This window comes from Entelurus aequoreus, linkage group LG02 (assembly GCF_033978785.1).
Source record: "Entelurus aequoreus isolate RoL-2023_Sb linkage group LG02, RoL_Eaeq_v1.1, whole genome shotgun sequence".
In the NCBI taxonomy this organism is placed as follows: domain Eukaryota; kingdom Metazoa; phylum Chordata; class Actinopteri; order Syngnathiformes; family Syngnathidae; genus Entelurus; species Entelurus aequoreus.
The window spans coordinates 75,429,071-75,450,685 of NC_084732.1; the positions used below are offsets into that span (position 1 = coordinate 75,429,071).

Below are 21,615 nucleotides of genomic sequence, written 5' to 3' on the forward strand. Positions count from 1 at the left end.
TAAGCGGAAGAAGATGGATGGATGGATATATATATATATATATATATTTTTTTTTTTTTTTTTTAATCTGTCCTTTCTAATCCATTTTCTACTGCTTGTTACTCTTGGTGTCTCCTAGCCGCTCAGGCAAATAATATTGTATAAAAATAAATTTTTCCATCGATAAAGTGACATCAAGTGCGCACTCTCTCTCTCTCTCTCTCTCTATATATATATATATATATATTAGGGCTGTGAATCTTTGGGTGTCCCACGATTCGATTCAATATCGATTCGTGGGGTCACGATTCGATTCAAAATCGATTTTTTTTTCAATTCAACACGATTTTTGATTCAAAAATGATTTTTTCCCGATTCAAAAGGATTCTCTATTCATTCAATACATAGGATTTCAGCAGGATCTACCCCAGTCTACTGACATGTAAGCAGAGTAGTAGATTTTTGTAAAAAGCTTTTGTACTTGTAAAGGACAATGTTTTATCAACTGATTGCAATAATGTCAATTTGTTTTAACTATTAAATGAACCAAAAATATGACTTATTTTATCTTTGTGAAAATATTGGACACAGTGTGTTGTCAAGCTTATGAGATGCGATGCAAGTGTAAGCCACTTTGACACTATTGTTCTTTTTTTATTATTTTTTATAAATGTCTAATGATAATGTCAATGAGGGATTTTTAATCACTGCTATGTTGAAATTGTAACTAATATTGATACTGTTGTTGATAATATTCATTTTTGTTTCACTTCTTTTGGTTTGTTCTGTGTCGTGTTTGTGTCTCCTCTCAATTGCTCTGTTTATTGCAGTTCTGAGTGTTGCTGGGTCGGGTTTGGTTTTGGAATTGGATTGCATTGTTATGGTATTGCTGTGTATTGTTTTGTTGGATTGATTAATTAGAAAAAATAAAATACAATAAAAATAAAATAAATAAATAAATTTTTAAAAAAATCGATTTTTTAAAAATGAGAATCGATTCGGAATCGCACAACGTGAGAATCGCGATTCGAATTCGAATCTATTTTTTCCCACATCCCTAATATATATATACATATATATATATATATATATATATATATATATATATATATATATATATATATATATATATATATATATATATATATATATATGTATATATATGTGTGTGTATATATATATATATATATATATATATATATGTATATATATGTGTGTGTATATATATATATATATATATATATATATATATATATATATATATATATATATATATATATATATATATATATATATATATATATATATATATATGTATATATGTGTGTGTATATATATATATATATATATATATATATATATATATATATGTATATATATGTGTGTGTATATATATATATATATATATATATATATATATATATATATATATATATATATATATATATATATATATATATATATATATATATATATATACCCGGCCAAATTGTTTTAACCCAATGTGGCCCCAAAAAGTGTGGGGACCCCTGTTCCAGAGTATTTATTAGTAGCCAAGGAGAAGGTATATTTTTGACGTGACGGATGTAAACAGAGGTCACATCACCGGAAGTATATTACCTGAGGGGGGTGTGGTTACAGGATAGAGTTGCCAAATGGGAAATGTTTTCTGAGTTCTTTGCATGCATGTTATATAATTTTACATTACATTATCTACTAACAAAACAAATCTTCGGTACATTACAGGGGACACGTGAGTGTCAAAAAGACAGCCAAGAGAGGATGGTCAATGAGGATAAATCTAAATGTAAAATATAGTGTAGAAATGCACCCAATTGCAGGAAATGTAGTTTTGATTTTCAAAATGTTCTATCGGGGCTTGGTGGCAGCACTGATAGAAATGCACACCTTTTTTTATGTCAGTTTTCCCACTTTTTTTCCTTCGAGTGCTCACATCCTTGTAGATTAAAGAACTAAATGTTGAATGCCAAGTAATTTAAGTAAACACAATTTTAAAAAAAATTCATGAAGCTTTTCTTATCTCTGCGTGGCACAGCTATTAAAGCGGCCGTGCCAGCAACTTGAGGGTTCCAGGTTCAATTCCAGCTTCCGCGATCTTCATCACCCTCGACACGTCACTGTTGCTAACCCGTGGTTAGCGCCTTGCATGGCAGCATTGCACCATCTGTGTGTGAATATGTGTGGGTGAATGTGGAAATAGTGTCAAAGCGCTTTGAGTACCTTGAAGGTAGAAAAGCGCTATACAAGTATAACCCATTTACCAATCTTACTAAATGTAGAATTTGCTAGTATTGCTGTAAATCAGATGATGTATTGAATGCTACATAAAAAAGCAAAACAACAATTGGCTCCCATTTAAATCTTTTTTGTTTTGCCATCAAAGCCTTCCTGTATTCACGGACTTACTCTCTGGGTTTGTAAACAATAACAAAAATAACCAGATAAAGGCAAAATATCTATGTAATCAATTTAGTATCATTTACTACATTAGGTATTGATAGTATCTACATCTGGATCAATCACCCCTAATTTACGTTAAAGGTTTAGCGGTTAGCTTCTTGTGTCATCCTGCTTGGTGTTTGTTTGTAGCATGAATTGATTTTACCATGAATTGATTAACGTGGACCCCGACTTAAACAAGTTGGAAAAACTTATTCGGGTGTTACCATTTAGTGGTCAATTGTACGGAATATGTACTGTACTGTGCAATCTACTAATAAAAGGCTCAATAAAAGTCTCAATGCTTAGCCATTCCTTTTCCTCTAGTCCACCAGTGATAATGTTACTTGGAAGAAGCTTAGTTTATTTTCCGCCATGATGGTGAGGACCGGTATCTTAGAAGCCTCTTCGCACTGCGGATAGACAACGTTTTCATTGCATATTGCGCTCAATCTCGAGCCGGTGTTCTGGCAAGACACGCACCCTCCTGGAATTCCTGCAACCTTGGAAATGTAATTGTGTTTCCCTGAGTGTGCCTCTTTTTTGAAGGAATCTTTTGCATGAGTGAAATCTTTAGCACATGAAGCACATTTTAAGACATATATTTCAAAATATTGACCCACGATCGGGACAAAATATAGTCAAAAATATTCATGCATTTACAAAATAACCGACAGTAACACTGGTGAGGTGTGAAATCCCCGCTCTTTTTCGGAGCGGCGCATTTTCTCCTTACCCTTCTTCAACTGTCTTTAAGAGTTGCTTGAACTTCAAAGGAGAAGAATGCACAAATGCGACAGACACAAGTCATTATGAAGGTGATGAAATGGAAGCAAGCTAAGCCACTTAACACAAATGTAAATTGTGTATTTTCTTCAATGGGGCGTGTATGTGTGACATGTTTATGCAGTCAACCTTTTGTGTGACAGCTGGGATGCATTAATTCATTCATTAACTCCTCGCGCATGCTGAGACCCCTCCTCCGTACAGTGCTTCCGGAATGCGAGTGGCCCAGCCAGAGCTCCAATTGATCATCTCTGGAGAGATCTGAAAATGGCAGCGCACCAACCGTGTGGCTGCAGAAAGGAATGGTCGAAACTGGCCAAAGATAGGCGTGCCAAGCGTGTGGCATCGTATTTAGAAAGACATGAGGCTGTAATGGCCGCCAAAGGTGCATCAATAAAGTATTGAGCAAATACTGTGAATATTTATGTACAAACCCTGTTTCCATGAGTTGGGAAATTGTGTTAGATGTAAATATAAACGGAATACAATGATTTGCAAATCCTTTTCAACCCATATTCAATTGAATGCACTACAAAGACAAGATATTTGATGTTCAAACTCATAAACTTTATTTTTTTTTTTGCAAATAATAATTAACTTTGAATTTCATGGCTGCAACACGTGCCAAAGTAGTTGGGAAAGGGCATGTTCACCACTGTGTTACATGGCCTTTCCTTTTAACAACACTCAGTAAACGTTTGGGAACTGAGGAGACACATTTTTTAAGCTTCTCATGTGGAATTATTTCCCATTCTTGCTTGATGTACAGCTTAAGTTGTTCAACAGTCCGGGGGTCTCCGTTGTGGTATTTTAGGCTTCATAGTGCGTCACACATTTTCAATGGGAGACAGGTCTGGACTACAGGCAGGCCAGTCTAGTACCCGCACTCTTTTACTATGAAGCCACATTGATGTAACACGTGGCTTGGCATTGTCTTGCTGAAATAATCAGGGGCGTCCATGGTAATGTTGCTTGGATGGCAACATATGTTGCTCCAAAAGCTGTTTGTACCTTTCAGTATTAATGGCGCCTTCACAGATGTGTAAGTTACCCATGTCTTGGGCACTAATACACCCCCATACCATCACAGATGCTGGCTTTTCAACTTTGCGCCTATAACAATCCGGATGGTTCTTTTCCTCTTTGGTCCGGAGGACACAACGTCCACAGTTTCCAAAAACAATTTGAAATGGGGACTCGTCAGACCATAGAACACTTTTTCACTTTGTATCAGTCCATCTCAAATGAGCTCAGGCCCAGCGAAGCCGACGGCGTTTCTGGGTGTTGTTGATAAACGGTTTTCGCCTTGCATAGGAGAGTTTTAACTTGCACTTACAGATGTAGCGACCAACTGTAGTTACTGACAGTGGGTTTCTGAAGTGTTCCTGAGCCCATGTGGTGATATCCTTTACACACTGATGTCGCTTGTTGATGCAGTACAGCCTGAGGGATCAAAGGTCACGGGCTTAGCTGCTTACGTGCAGTGATTTCTTCAGATTCTCTGAACTCTTTGATGATATTACGTAGCGTAGATGGTGAAATCCCTGAATTCCTTGCAATAGCTGGTTGAGAAAGGTTGTTCTTAAACTGTTCAACAATTTGCTCACGCATTTGTTGACAAAGTGGTGACCCTCGCCCCATCCTTGTTTGTGAATGACTGAGTATTCCATGGAATCTACTTTTATACCCAATCATGGCACCCACCTGTTCCCAATTTGCCTGTTCACCTGTGGGATGTTCCAAATAAGTGTTTGATGAGCATTCCTCAACTTTATCAGTATTTATTGCCACCTTTCCCAACTTCTTTGTCACGTGTTGCTGGCATCAAATGCTAAAGTTAATGATTATTTGCAACAAAAAAAAATGTTTATCAGTTTGAACATCAAATATGTTGTCTTTGTAGCATATTCAACTGAATATGGGGTGAAAATGATTTGCTAATCATTGTATTCCGTTTGTATTTACATCTAACACAATTTCCCAACTCATATGGAAACGGGGTTTGTACATGTAACTTCTTAGGTTTCTATACATCCATCCATTTTTTTACCGCTTGCCCTCATTAGGTGACGGATAAGTTGGAGCTTATACCGCCTGAATTAAGGTCCAGTTTGCTGGATGATATATTGTCCCACATATTATTGATTGACATTGTCAGCATTATTATGAGACCATATTAAGCACTAATGTAATCCTAATATAATGCAAGTAACCCTTACAAACACAATAGACTTGTATTTGTCATTAGTATTTTTTACCATCGTAAATAGACGGGATGTTCCAATTAGAGTTTTATGCTGCCAATTCCAATACCGGTCATCCGTGAGTGATATCGCTCACATGTACAGTATAGGCCAAAAGTTTGGACACGCCTTCTCATTTCAATGCTTTTTCTTTATTATATACACTACCGTTTAAAAGTTTGGGGTCACATTAAAATGTCCTTATTTTTGAAGAAAAAGCACTGTACTTTTCAATGAAGATAACTTTAAACTAGTCTTAACTTTAAAGAAATACACTCTATACATTGCTAATGTGGTAAATGACTATTCTAGCTGCAAATGTCTGGTTTTTGGTGCAATATCTACATAGGTGTATAGAGGCCCATTTCCAGCAACTATCACTCCAGTGTTCTAATGGTACAATGTGTTTGCTCATTGGCTCAGAAGGCTAATTGATGATTAGAAAACCCTTGTGCAATCATGTTCACACATCTGAAAACAGTTTAGCTCGTTACAAATCTGCAAAACTGACCTTCCTTTGAGCAGATTGAGTTTCTGGAGCATCACATTTGTGGGGTCAATTAAATGCTCAAAATGGCCAGAAAAAGAGAACTTTCATCTGAAACTCGACAGTCTATTCTTGTTCTTAGAAATGAAGGCTATTCCACAAAATTGTTTGGGTGACCCCAAACTTTTGAACGGTAGTATATATATATATATATATATATATATATATATATATATATATATATATATATATATATATATATATATATATATATATATATATATATATATATATATATATATATATATATATATATATATATATATATATATATATGTGTGTGTGTGTGTGTGTGTGTGTGTGTATACATATATACAAATTACGTAGCTCAGCCAAGATGATGTAAAAGTCGCATTCAGGTCACATTTTTTAGAGTGAATTCACATTTGAAAAGATCAGATTCCAATCGGATTCAGGACTACCTTCTGACTCCTGAATCGGATGCGAAAAGATTTGATTTGAAGCACTTTGGAGTGTTCAGATTGGCCAAAAATTTCTGATCTGTGTCACATGAGAGCAAAAAAATCAGATTTGTTGTCCAGATGTAAATATAAATGGAGCCAAAGATAGAGAATGGCTGACAAGACGAGTTCACTTTGTTTATTTAATGAACCAAACACGCTCAGGTGCTAAGAGCGATGTACAGAGTGAACCCTCTTGCACTCTGTTTGAAAGAGGCCGACAAAGAAAACAAATACACACGGACATGGCAATTTATTTGTGTTTATTTTAGTTTATGATTTTTTTGATTATCGACACAAGCCTAGTCCCAGTACACCTTGGACTGGATCGGCAATCAATTCCAGAGCACATATAGACTAATGTTGGAAAATGGAAGCACTGTGAACACTTTCGGGTACACTGTATCGTTTTATTTTCAGAAATCCAAATGGTGACGCCTTCACCACAGCTGGATTCCCTTTAGAGGCGATGGACGGCTGACTAGCGCTTATACAGCAGCCGCCGGCCTCTGTAGCTCCCACTCCCTCCCCTCTGTTGCAAGTTTTGTTGATTCTATGTAACTTGTTTATGTGTGGTCTGGCTATGAGCTTCAGTCACACATTTAAACCTGCATGATTTGTCTTTTGTAAAGCCCTGCATGGAGGAGATGTAATAGTCCATGCTACACAACAGGAACAAAGTTTGTTGCACTGACTCTAATTCGCTCCCTCCGCAGAGCATCATGCTACGGTGGCAGCCCCCGCCGTCAAATTCCCAGAACGGGGAAATCACCGGCTACAAAATCCGATACCGCAAAGGATCACGACGAAGTGAGACAGCGGAAACCACCGGGGGAACCCAGCTTTCCAAGTTCATTGACGGTAACGGACACTGACTTGTTGAGTTCTGTTGTGGTCAAAGGGGAGAATATCAAAACCTGGTTCTCTTTTTTTGTCACAAAATGTTGAACCTTGTCCTGAGTAACTGAAGCAAGTAGACATTGCTCTGGAAAATAGTCCGTCTGTCCACATAATGAGACCACTGTCCAATTCTAATTCTTTCCCGCAAATATTTCCAATTGGCCTCACTAACTTTGATGTTTTTCTAAGACCGGATGACTTTTTCCCTCTGAGCAAACCGTCCTTGACATTCATAGCCAGGATCTTTTCTTTCATTTTGAACTTGTTTTTGTGCTCGGTCTGTTTATTTCCTTATACAACATCCTAAATTACTCGTAACATGTCGCAATGAAGTCGTCTTGTACCGTCACACCCCCTCGCAGCCAACGCTAAAATCAATCAGCGATTAATATTAGATGTCGGCTCGGCAGCTTGTAAGTGGATTGACCTCCCGCTGTGTGCTGCATCAAAGGGAATATGCACTTAAAAGTTGATTATATCCGTATTCAAACCTTCTGGAGGCGTGAAACAGAGGGGTGTTTGTTGGTTGAAATTATTTTTAGAGGAAGATGTGGCCTAGGGGGCATGGGCGCCTTGGCAGGCTTTAGAAGAAACCTCAGGGGTGGCCTGAAATAATCTGTTGCTGGGAGAACATATTGAAAGATTAACATGTTGGGACAATGGTTCATTTGGGGTTGTTTTGTTTTTTTGCAAATGCAAAAACAGCAATAGGTCGTTTTAACGCTCACATCAAAACCAAAGCCGCCACCCAGGAAAAAGTTTTCACACGTAGTCTTGTCTCCAATGAAACTGTTTCCTTTCAGTAACATGCTCTCATGTAGTACCGCACATTTGTAGCATATAAACTACAGATGTCCGATAATATCGGACTGCCGATATTATCGGCCGATAAATGCTTTAAAATGTAATATCGGAAATTATCGGTATCGGTTTCAAAAAGTAAAATGTATGACATTTTAAAACACTGCTGTGTACACGGACGTAGGGAGAAGTACAGACCACCAATAAACCTTAAAGGCGCTGCCTTTGCGTGCCGGCCCAGTCCCATAATATCTACGGCTTTTCACACACACAAGTTAATGCTATGCATACTTGGTCAACAGCCATACAGGTCACACTGAGGGTGGTCGTATAAACAACTTTAACACTGTTACAAATATGCGCCACACTGTGAACCCACACCAAACAAGAATGACAAACACATTTCGGGAGAACATCCGCACCGTAACACAACATAAACACAACAGAACAAATACCCAGAACCCCTTGCAGCACTAACTCTTCCGGGACGCTACAATATACACCCCCGCTACCCCCTACCCCCCTGCCCCCCACCTCAACCTCCTCATGCTCTCTCAGGGAGAGCATGTCCCAAATTCCAAGCTGCTATTTTGAGGCATGTTAAAAAAAATAATGCACTTTGTGACTTCAATTTTGGCAGTTCCATGTTGGCATTTTTTTCCATAACTTGAGTTGATTTATTTTGGAAAACCTTGATACATTGTTTAATGCATCCAGCGGGGCATCACAACAAAATTAGGCATAATAATTTGTTAATTCCACGACTGTATATATCGGTATCGGTTGATATCGGAATCGGTAATTACGAGTTGGACAATATCGGAATATCGGATATCTGCAAAAAAGCCATTATCGGACATCTCTAGTGTAAACAAATAAAACCAAAAAGGAGCATGCCCCTGGCTAAATTAGGAAAGCCGCCACTATATTGTTATCATTGACCGAGCAGGAAGGGGCTAGGAATAAAATTTCATATCAAGCCCCCTGTCATTCATTTATTGACATTTTACATCCGCTTATTCAAGCAAAACGGGGACTTCCACGGATCGAGTTCATTGAAATCCTGGGACTGAAATGTGACCGATTTGTGTTCCTGTTCCAGGTCTAGAACGTGGGACGGAGTATTCCTTCCGCGTGTCAGCCATAACAGTGAACGGCACAGGGCCGGCCACCGACTGGACCGCCGCAGAGACGTTTGAGAGTGACCTGGATGGTAATGATATTCACCTTTCATACGCTGTCATTCAGAAATAATTCACCTTTTACCTCTACCCTCCCTCTCCAGAATCGCGAGTGCCCGACCAGCCCAGTTCACTTCACGTCCGTCCACTGGTCAACAGCATCGTGGTGAGCTGGACGCCGCCGGAGAACCAGGACATCGTTGTACGGGGTTACACCATCGGCTACGGCATCGGCAGCCCTCACGCTCAGACCATCAAAGTGGATTACAAGCAGCGCTACTACACCATTGAAAACCTGGGTAAGAATTATCCCCTCCCTTTTTTTCGTCATCCCACATTTCTCATCCGAATTCAAACTAGTCAACCGTTGCATTTATTCAAAACATTCAGGCTATCTATTTTTTATATATGAAAAATTCCCGGTTTTGCCGGATTTTTGATAAAACACATTAAAAAGTGTCACTACGTCCGCATTTCTCAAACAATTCAAACTGTTTCAAAGTCAGAATTCTCCCTGATAATGTTTGTCAATTGCTAGCATGCTTGTTGTGCGTGAAGTAACACATTTTTAGCTAATTATTTTGTTACTTGGCGCATGATAACTGTTCGAATGCTAATGTTAGCACGCTTGCTTTTTTGCACAATGTCCATTACTTCACTAAAATTAACTGTTATAATGCCAATGTTAGCATGTTGACATACTGTCTTTTTAGCTATTTTTGCAGTTATACACCTCAGTTAAATATTTTGTTACGTTACTATTGTTAACTGTTAGCATGTTAAGTTTTAGCATGCTTGCTTTTTTGCAAACTTTGTAGGTACACCTCATGTTACGTCACTAATGTTAACTGTTAGCATGTAATTTGTTAACATGCTAATGTTAACATGTTATCTTTTTTAGCCAATTTTGCAGGTATACACCTCATTTAAATATTTTGTTACATTACTATTGTTAACTGTTAGCATGTTAAGTTTTAGCATGCTTGCTTTTTTGCTAACTTTGTAGGTACACCTCATGTTACGTCACTAATGTTAACTGTTAGCATGTAAACTGTTAACATGCTATCATTTTTAGCAAATTTTGCAGGTGTACACCTCAGTTAAAAAAAAATGTATGTTACTATTATTAACTGTTAGCATATTAAGTAATAGAATGTTAGCTTTTTTGCAAATATTTTAGGTACACCTCATGTTACGTCACCAGTGTTGGGTTAGTTACTGAAAACCAGTAACTAATATTTTAGGTACACCTCATGTTACGTCACCAGTGTTGGGTTAGTTACTGAAAACCAGTAACTAATATTTTAGGTACACCTCATGTTACGTCACCAGTGTTGGGTTAGTTACTGAAAACCAGTACCGTATGTGGGCTCTGTACCGAGGATGTCGTTGTGGCTTGTACAGCCCTTTGAGACACTTGTGATTTAGGGCTATATAAATAAACATTGATTGATTGATTGATTGAACTAGTTACAGTTACTAGTTACTTTATTTCAAAGTAACTCAGTTACTAACTCAGTTACTTACACCAAAAAGTAATGACTTACTGTGAAAAGTAACTATTTAGTTACTTATCTATATTTTTTAATTTTAAATTTTTTTAAGGCCCCCTTTAGTGCCCTTTTAGCCTTCATTTCAGCACTGGAGAATAATACAATCTGTTGATCAACTTGACATGCATTTGCATCACTGAACTCTGCTAAGCAATGTGGTCTACATACAACACACAAAGACAAAGATATGTTTCAAAGGGCCAATTTGTTTCAGGCCAGAACAAATTGACAAAAGTATTTTAAATAGCTGCAACATAACATACATAAGTAACAAACAGCATAATAACAACATAGCTGTAAACCAAGGAAGGCACACACTACATACACAAAGCCTAACCAGGCATTTTTTTCTCTCAAGGAATTCTGAAATAAAATCATGTCTGAAGCCCAGAACACTACACATTTCCCCAGTTTTAATTTAGAGATAAGGAAAGATTGGCCTGGCCCACTAGGATCTCTCTTTATGTTTGTGAACTTTATAGTCTATACATTTAGAGTGACGTGATAAAACAAACACTCTAGAAGTCTAGAACAACAGTAACGCGTTAGTCCCAACACTGTACGTCACTAATGTTAACTGTTAGCATGTAAACTGTTAACATGCTAATGTTAACATGTTATCTTTTTTAGCCAATTTTGCAGGTGTACACCTCAGTTAAATATTTTGTTACGTTACTATTGTTAACTGTTAGCATGTTAAGTTTTAGCATACTTGCTTTTTTGCTAACTTTGTAGGTACACCCCATGTTACGTCACTAATGTTAACTGTTAGCATGTAAACTGTTAACTTGCTATAATTTTTAGCCAATTTTGCATGTATACACCTCAGTTAAATATTTGTTACGTTACTATTGTTAACTGTTAGCATGTTAAGTTTTAGCATGCTCGCTTTTTTGCAAACTTTGTAGGTACACCTCATGTTACGTCACTAATGTTAACTGTTAGCATGTGAACTGTTAACATGCTAATGTCAACATGTTATCTTTTTTAGCCAATTTTGCAGGTGTACAACTCAGTTAAATACCGTATTTTTCGGAGTACAAGTCGCTCCGGAGTATAAGTCGCACCAACCGAAAATGCATAATAAAGAACAAAAAAAACATATATAAGTTGCACTGGAGTATAAGTCGCATTTTTTGGGGAAATTTATTTGATAAAACCCAACACCAAGAATAGACATTTGAAAGGCAATTTAAAATAAATAAAGAATAGTGAACAACAGGCTGAATAAGTGTACGTTATATGACGCATAAATAACCAACTGAGAACGTGCCTGGTATGTTAACGTAACATATTATGGTAAGAGTCATTCAAATAACTATAACATATAGAACATGCTATACGTTTACCAAACCATCTGTCACTCCTAATCGCTAAATCCCATGAAATCTTATACGTCTAGTCTCTTACGTGAATGAGCTAAATAATATTATTTGATATTTTACGGTAATGTGTTAATAATTTCACACATAAGTCGCTCCTGAGTATAAGTCGCACCCCCGGCCAAACTATAAAAAAAACTGCGACTTATAGTCCGAAAAATACGGTATGTTGTTACTTCATTAATGTTAGCTGTTAAAATGCTAGGTTTGAACTAATTTTGCCGATACATGCCTCAAAGTCAAATATTCTATAGCTGTCATGTTAACTGTTGGAATGGTAATGTTAGTATGCTAGCTTTTTAGCTAATTTTGCAGGTATACACCTCAGTTAAATATGTTAACTGTTTGCATGTTAAGTTTTAGCATACTCGCTTTTTTGCAAACTTTGTAGGTACACCTCATGTTACGTCACTAATGTTAACTGTTAGCATGTCAACTGTTAACATGCTAATGTTAACATGTTATCTTTTTTAGCCAATTTTGCAGGTGTACACCTCAGTTAAATATGTTGTTACTTCATTAATGTTAACTGTTAAAATGCTAAGTTTTAGCTAATTTTGCCGATACATGCCTCAAAGTCAAATATTCTATGGCTGTCATGTTAACTGTTAGAATGGTAACATTAGTATGCTAGCTTTTTTGCTATTTTTGCAGACACCGCCGTTAAATATCCACTTATTTCACCAATGTTAATTGTTAGCATGCTACCTTTTCAGCTTATTTTCCAGGTATACATCTCAGAGTCAAATGTTTTAATACTTTGCACATGCTAACTGTTAGCATGCTATCTTTTCAGTTAATTCTATGCGTACATTTTATTTCACGCATGTTAACTGTTAGAATATTAATGTTAGCACTTGTTTGCCCTTTTTTCAGGTATGCACCAATGATCTATAGTCTTTGTCACTCTATCTGGCTAGCGTGCTAACTGTTAGCATTCAGCTATTCAGCATTTACAAGCAATTTCTACCGAAATTTTATTTTCTAGTTTTCTAAAGCATTTCACCAAGAAATACTTCCAATAATTCTTCTTATCGTGGCTACTATGAGGATTAAAGAGCATTGCAAGTCTGAAAAAAAGGCCAAAAGAAAAAAAAAATTTGTTCCTATATATTTATTTAAATGTTGGCTCGAAGCATGTGAATTTGTTATATACTATAGGTAGGGAGTACACTGCAAAAAGTCAGTGTTCAAAAACAAGAAAAAAAAAATACAAAAGTTAGGGGTATTTTACTTGAACTAAGCAAAATTATCTGCCAATAGAACAAGAAAATTTGGCTTGTCAAGACTTTCCAAAACAAGTAAAATTAGCTAACCTCAATGAACCCAAAAATACCTTAAAATAAGTATATTCTCACTAATAACAAGTGCACTTTTCTTGATAGAAAAAAAAATATGAGACCTTTTTTCTCATTATGTTGAAAAATATTCTTAAATTAAGTAAATGCAAGTGCCATTATCTTGACATAATGTTATGCGCTCCAATTTTTTTTTTATTGTAATTTTGAAGAATTTTTCTGAATGTGCATGAACTATTTCTGTTAAAAATTGTTTGAAATGTCACATGTTAAATGTTTAAATATTAACTGTCAGTTTGCTGTACTGTGCCAACCGTACTACTATATGAGTACGTATTTTCTATTGTTTAATTGAAAATAAAACAGCAAAGTCCATTTGGCTGTCATCTGTTTTAATTATAAGACACAATTGTGTCAAAGTCATGATTTTTTTTATTTCATGCTTGAAATAAGAAATTATTACTTTGAAAAAGCAGTTTTATACTTGTGAGTGTTGATGACAGCTTTGCAACAGTTAATATTCTAGTTTCAAGCATGTTTTACTCAATATAGGTCATAAAAATCTCAGCAACAAGCTGTAATATCTTACTGAGATAATTTAGGACCAAAACCCTTAAAACAAATAAAACACTCTAACATAAAATCTGCTTAGTGAGAAGAATTATCTTATCAGACAGAAAATAAGCAAATATCACACTTATTTGAGATATTTAATCTTACTTAGATTTCAGTTTTTGCAGTGTATGTCCTGCAGATGGTTTATTGTTGTATCATTATTGGCCCGCATCAACTAAAATGAAAAGGTTTGGACACTCATGGTCTGAGTAACGTGTAAAAAAATATTAGTAGTTTAAAGTGTAATGCTTTAAGTTTTTCCAACAGTACTCTATTGTCTAATTTGCATAATTGGCCATGACGCATGCTTTATTGTCGCTGCGGGAGAGGTCAAAAAGTCACTAAACAACATAACAAGCTAAATAAATACATTCAGAAATATGAAAACATTTTCTTCTGTCGCTTCTTTTACTTTGTTAATATATTGTAGTGTGTTGGGAAAAGGGTCAGCCGGTTACCCAGCATGCCTTGCTTTGTGTGCAAAGTGGATGTTGGAGTAAGTGACCTCTTGTTCCTTTTATGCACTCTGTGTATTCGCTTACCTCTTGCAGCAAGTAAAGAGCATAATGTAGCAAATCGTCCATCTTTGCATATTGGAAGCCTTTGTTGCAGCAAGGTGAATTAATTCCTTCAAAAAGTCTCCAGATAAAGTCACCATTTTGAGTCGAATGTCTCCAGAGTTGTACCTCGATTAAAGGTATCAATTTATCTCCCATCTCTCTCTCTCTCTCTCTCTCAGACCCCAGCTCCCACTACGTGATCACACTCAAGGCCTACAACAATTTGGGTGAGGGGATTCCTGTGTACGAGAGCGCCATCACCAGGCCGCAGTCAGGTAGGAAGCACGAGTGTCTAACTCACAGTGGGCGGAGTATGTTTCAATTCTAAGCTAGGATACACTTTAAAGAGGTCCAATGTACCGTATTTTCCGGACCATAGGGCACACCGGATTATAAGGCGCACTGCCAATGAATTGTCTATTTTTAAAATCTTTTTTCATATATAAGGTGCACTGGATTATAGGGCGCATAAAAGGAGTAATTTTATATTAATTTTTTTAAATGTAAAACACTTCCTTGTGGTCTACATAACATGTAATGGTGGTTCTTTGGTCAAAATGTTGCATAGATTATGTTTTACAGATCATCTTCAAGTCGCTTCCGGATGCGCCGTTTTGTGGGCGGTCTTATTTACGTGGCTCACCTTCGGCAGCGTCTTCTCCCCGTCATCTTTGTTGTAGCGGTGTAGCGTGCAAGGACGAGAGTGGAAGAAGTGTCAAAAGATGGAGCTAACGGTTTTAATGACATACAGACTTTACTTAAATCAATAACGGAGCAGCATCTCCTCATCCGGAAACAACAACACAGGAAATGTGTCCCATGAAAAACTGTCAGACCGAACCTCTAATAACTAAAGTTCCTTGGGTGAATAATGCAAACTCACTACACCGGTATGTTTTAGCGCTTTCAAGGCGAGTTTACTGACAGATATAAGTAAGAACTTTACACTACTTTATATTAGAAATGGCAACAGCGTAGGATGAATGTCACATAACAAGAAGATAGAGAAAAAGAAGAAGCTTACTGAATACGGTGTCGTCACTGACTACAAAGGCGGACTCGCGCAATTTTTCAGGATTTATGCAGATCCCAAATACAGATCAGCATGTACCAGAAGGTAAGAAAAGTTGCTTTTGCATAATATTGTGAAACAAAACGCCAGATAATATGTCTTACCTTATACACACACCATAATAATACTCATATGTTTAATGCGCCGACAATCCTTCAAGCGGTGCGGCTTTATAGCTTACCAAAGTCGTACTAAAACATTTTGATGGATTTTTGAGCGCCGTGTGTAATGTTCTATATTTTCAATGGAACATTTAAAATGTTGGCGGTGTTTACTTGAGACATATTGCCATCATAGTGCAGGCTACACTTATCTCTTATGTTTGACTGCCATCTACTGGTCACACTTATCATTACGCCATGTACCAAATAAAATAGCTTCGAGGTGGGTGAGCTCAACCAAATGTATTCCTTACATAAGGTGCACTGTCGAGTTTTGCGTAAAAAAAGAGGATTTTAAGTGCGCCTTACAGTCCGGAAAATACGGTATTTTTGTTTATTAATTACTTTTTTCTTCAGTAAATTTCATTGTAATTACAGAAGGAGAATGACAATTTTTTATTGCAACTTTAACTTTTCCCTGCTATGTTATTGCAACAAACTCTTAAAAAAAACTTGCAGATTTCATTGCAATATTTGGGAAGAACGTCTGCAAATTCAGGCAGGTCTGTAAAGGCCTGGGGGGACAGATACATTTCTGTCAGTGTTCAAAGACATGGAACTCTGTGCTTTTTGTGTTAAGAGTTGCAAAAACGCTTATAAACATGATTTAAAAAATTATAAAATCACAACCAGGTGTAATGGTATTTGAAAAAATAGGCATTAAAGGGGCTCTATTATTCAAAACCAACTTGTCTTACCTCTTAGTACCTGCTGTTGTGTGTTTGGGATCTGCAAAAGTCCCGAAAATTTAAATTTGAACCATGGAAATATTTATAAAACAATATGGCCGTGCTTTATACTTCCTTTAAACAAGCCGTTTTGGAATCTGCTCTGTCCTGTGAGGTTTTCTGTCCTGTGACGTCAGCAGATAATGATATAAAAATACATCAAGTGCAAGGAGAGCTGTGTCCGCCATTGGAGTTAGACGCTTGTGGAGGTCGGTAGTCAGGTTTGACAATTGTTTTATTTGAGCATACGCCACGACAGCACACTGCTCTGCGACTTTTCAGTCTTTGTATTTAGTCTTTCTCTCTGCGTGTCTCTCTCGCGCTCCAACTCCAACAACGGGTCTCGATCCGGCTGCTGCTAATAAGGGCGACAGGTGATTAGATAACCAGCCCCAGCTGGGCCGTCTACTCACCTGCCCCTGGCTTCGAGGCCGGTCCTTCCACACCCCGCTCCGCGGCAGGCCCGCAGACCACGCCCCCCTCCACATACCTTCACCGCCACACTCAGGCTGGGAAGCCGTCCGGCCGCGCCTACTTCCCAACCCCGGGACCTCCATGAGTGGTAATGGGCGCAAAGGCGCCTTGGGGGTGGCCACTGGATTGCCCGGATGCCTGGCCAATAGAAACGGCCCATTACCCGGTGGAGTGTTTTACCATACCCCACGTGTCCGGCCATGGGGTGAAATTGCGCCGCCTGGAAAACCATTTCCCGACTGCAGGCCCGCATACCACGCCCCCTTCCACAACACTGTTGTCAATAAGTTCCTTCTTTTTCGCAAGCCTCTTGTTGTGGGGCAGACTTGCTCGTACATGCACATGCATCCTCCGCTGTTGCCATTTTTAATAATTAAGTACTATATAGTTCTAACTTATATCTGTCAGTAGATTCCATATGGAAGCGCTAAAAACTACAACATGGCTGACAGGAAGAAGACACTGTCAAATGTTTATGTAGACCACAAGGAAGTGTTTTAAATGTAGGAGAAAAACAAATCATAATATGACCCCTTTAAAACATTGCAACTTTTGCCGCAACTTTTTTTAAAAAGCTGCTGTAAAATCAGGCATTTCTAAGCCACAACAATCACAAAAACGGTGTGAGTGTAGCTACAGTGCATATGAAAAGTATTCACAGGGCTTCACTTTTTCCACATTTCTTTATGTTACAGTCTTATTCCAATATGGAATACATTTATTTTTGTCCTCAAAATTCTACACACAATACAACCTTTATTTAACCAGATAAGAAACCCATTGAGATCAAGATCTCTTTCACAAGGCTGACCTGGCCAAGAAGTCAACAGCACAAGTCACATATTATATTACATATATTTCACATGACAATGTGAAAACATTTTTATTTTTATTTTGCCAATTATTTAAAATTAAAGAACCAGGCACCAGGCCAATACCATCCCTAAAGTGAAGCATGGTGGTGGCAGCATCATGCTGCGGGGGTGGTTTTCAGCAGCAAGAACCGAGAGCCTAGTCAGGATAGAGGGAAGGATAAATGCAGCAATGTACAGAGACACCCTGGATGAAAACCAACGCTTCCCATCTAACCTGATGGAGCTTGAGAGGTGCTGCAAAGAAGAATGGCCAAAGATAGGTGTGCCAAGCTTGTGGCATCATATTCAAAAAGAATTGAGACTGTAATTGCTGCCAAATATACAACATAATGTTGCAAGAAACACGTCAATAATGAATAACTTTATTCATATTCTCTACTGCTCACTAGTGTTACTATATCTGAGCTACTGTGTAGAAATATGGGGAAATAATTACAAAAGTACACTTCATTCATTAACGGTGTTACAAAAAAGATCAGTTAGAATAATACATAATGTTGGATATAGAGAACATACAAACCCTTTATTTATTGAATCAAAAATACTGAAATTCCACGACATAGTGAATTTGCAAACAGCTAAAATTATGCACAAAGCAAACTATAACCTGCTACCCAAGAATATACAACAATTCTTCTCAAAAAAAGAGGAGAAATATAATCTTAGAGAAAAACGTAATTTAAAACATTTGTTTGCACGTACAACACTTAAGACCTTCAGTATATCAATATGTGGAATTAAATTATGGAATGGATTAAGCAAAGCAATCAAACAATGTACTAATATGATACACTTCAAGAAACTCTTCAAACTTAAAGTGTTTACAAAGTACAAAGAAGAAGAACCATGACAAACATTCTCAATTTATTTCATCCATCCATTCATTCATTCTTAAAGTAATCTTACTTATCTCATCATATGAAATATGACTTACTTCACCAATTATTATTATTAAATTCTTACTATTATTTATTTATTTATTTTTATTGTAATTACTTATGGAGTTTATTGTGAAAAAATTGTGAACAGGAAGTGAACAAAAAGTTTTGCAACTGTTATGTAAAGAAAAGGGGTAGGATTAAATAAGCTCTGCTTCTTCCTACTCCTTTTCGAACATGTTGAAAAGAAACTGGAAATTGTGATGTATTATGTTGTATGCTTGCATGTTCGAAATAAACTCAAACTCAAAGGTGCGTCCACAAAATACTGAGTAAAAGTTGTGAATAATTATGTAAATGTGATATTTTTAGTTTTGTGTTTTTAATATGTTTGCAAAATTTAAAGAAAACAAAACTGGTCACATTGTCGTTATGGGGTATGTTCTGTAAAATTTGGTGAACAAAAATGAATGTATTCCATTTTGCAATAAGGCTGCAATATGACAAAATGTGCCAAAAGTGAAGCGCTGTGAATACTTTGCGGAATCTTAAATTTGATCCAGCTTATATCTTAATACACAAGCGTTGCTCATTGGCGTGTTGTGTTGTGTTGTGTTGTGTTGGGACAAAACAACAAGCTTGTTAAACTTCAGATCTCCACTAAAGGCAAAAAAACCATACATCCTAACTCATTCTGTGAGTGCGACTTTATGAAAGCTGAGTTCACACACATATTTTGTCACTTATACGAAGACATCCAGCTCGTGCTCCCCGCAGCGCCGCAGTAGGGGTGGTGCGCCCACAACCAAACCCCCCCCGTTCAGATCCAGCCTTGCAGCTCCTCACTCAGCCTTGATGGCGCCACTTTGTCTCCGCCGTAGCTGCATCGCACTGCTGAGAGGGCGGGATGCTAGATGACATGAAGCACGTCAACATGCTTTGAGGAGGGGGGTGGCAAGTCTAAGTGCGCACACACACACACATAGGCCCGCCACAAGCCTCTCTATGAAGCTCCTCCTCGCATCCCGGGGACCCCCCGTGGTGGCTTTGGCAACCCTTCCACAGATCCAAACGTTTCCTCTCAAAGCAGAACCAAAACCTTCCACCACCGTCTGCCGCTGCCACCTCCTCGGGGGCGCCTTCCTTTCCTGCCAGTTTGTTCAAGTCGGGATGAAAAAGACACGCTGACCTACATAGTACTTACATATACTTTGGAAAAACTTGGCGAACCCGCGTTGAGAGACGTGATGCGCGCCTTTCTCCTCAGTTGACATGTAAGTGAAACGTAAGGAATGAGGGCTCAGACCCATCAGTTAGAGGAGCCTCTTCATTGCTGTGACCCCCCCAAAAAAGCAGAAAAACCACAATGTCCTCCATAACCGCATGACCGCTTGGATCTCCATCATGCACGCAGCCTGAAGAGAGGAGCAACAAGTCGTTGAGGAGAGTCATCACAGATGACTGAGCAAAGCTTTTTTCTTTTATCACTTGATGGGGGGCAGACCTTGAAGGAGTCAAGCCAGTAGCCCGAAAGTGGAGGGGGGCCGGGGGGGACACACTACGGCACCCCCGAGTATACTTTGGTTTTGCTCTACACTATTTCCTTTGTCAGAGTTGCACATTTCAGAAGAAACTAGTGCTTTAAGCAAAGCACCATTGTCCACTGCACAGGATACTTTTATAGGCACCCAAAGAATTACATGACGAGATGAAATTTTCCAAAATGATCACGGTTATCATTATCATCGTAGTATTGTTGAATGTGCTCAAAAACTACTTATTCAAACACTGAAATCTATTGACCAAGTTATTTTTTATAACTAAAATAAATACACACTTTAAAAAAAAACACAAAAAAAAAAACACCATTTTGCATGTTTGGTTTTGTATGCTTCATTGAGTGTCTGAATAAAGTCTTATATAGTATATATACGACTTATATAAGTAAATATAGTCTTAGTATTGTATCTATTTTAATGTTTAGGCTGTTATTGTTTTAAATAATAGTATAATAAATAATAGTTTGTTTTGCAGCATTTACATTTATTCAAATGAAAAATGCCGAACAAATAAAATCTAGTAGTATTATTTATTATTTCTGGCAGGCGTTGTGGCATCCTACCCTGTTAGCGTTCCTTGAACGCACCGTAAAAACACCTCTGTTCAAAGTTGGTAATGAACTTATCATATTTTCCGAACTATGGAGCACACCGGTATATAAGCCGCACCCACTAAATTTTAGAAGAAAATAATATTTTTCCATAAATTAGCCGCACTGGACTATAAACAGCAGATATATATATATATATATATATATATATATATATATATATATATATATATATATATATATATATATATATATATATATATATATATATATATATATATATATATATATATATATATATATATATATATATATATATATATATATATATATATTAGGGCTGCAACTAACGATTAATTTGATAATCGATTAATCTGTCGATTATTACTTCGATTAATCGATTGATAATCGGATAAAAGAGACAAACTACATTTCTATCCTATCCAGTATTTTATTGAAAAAAAACAGCATACTGGCACCATACTTATTTTGATTATTGTTTCTCAGCTGTTTGTAAATGTTGCAGTTCATAAATAAAGGTTTATTAAAAA

At 37.1% G+C, this 21,615-nt stretch overlaps 1 protein-coding gene across 8 annotated transcripts in view; it reads left to right on the plus strand.

Annotated features, from left to right (window-relative positions):
* neo1a (neogenin 1a) overlaps positions 1 to 21,615 on the plus strand; it is a 434,693-nt gene that overhangs the window by 366,932 nt on the left and 46,146 nt on the right. For all 8 annotated transcript variants that reach the window (XM_062032365.1, XM_062032313.1, XM_062032347.1 and 5 more), the window contains exons 13-16: positions 7,193 to 7,337; positions 9,280 to 9,390; positions 9,463 to 9,657; positions 14,946 to 15,041. In XM_062032365.1, coding sequence (XP_061888349.1) covers positions 7,193 to 7,337; positions 9,280 to 9,390; positions 9,463 to 9,657; positions 14,946 to 15,041 — 547 coding nt within the window. The remainder of the gene's footprint in view (positions 1 to 7,192; positions 7,338 to 9,279; positions 9,391 to 9,462; positions 9,658 to 14,945; positions 15,042 to 21,615) is intronic.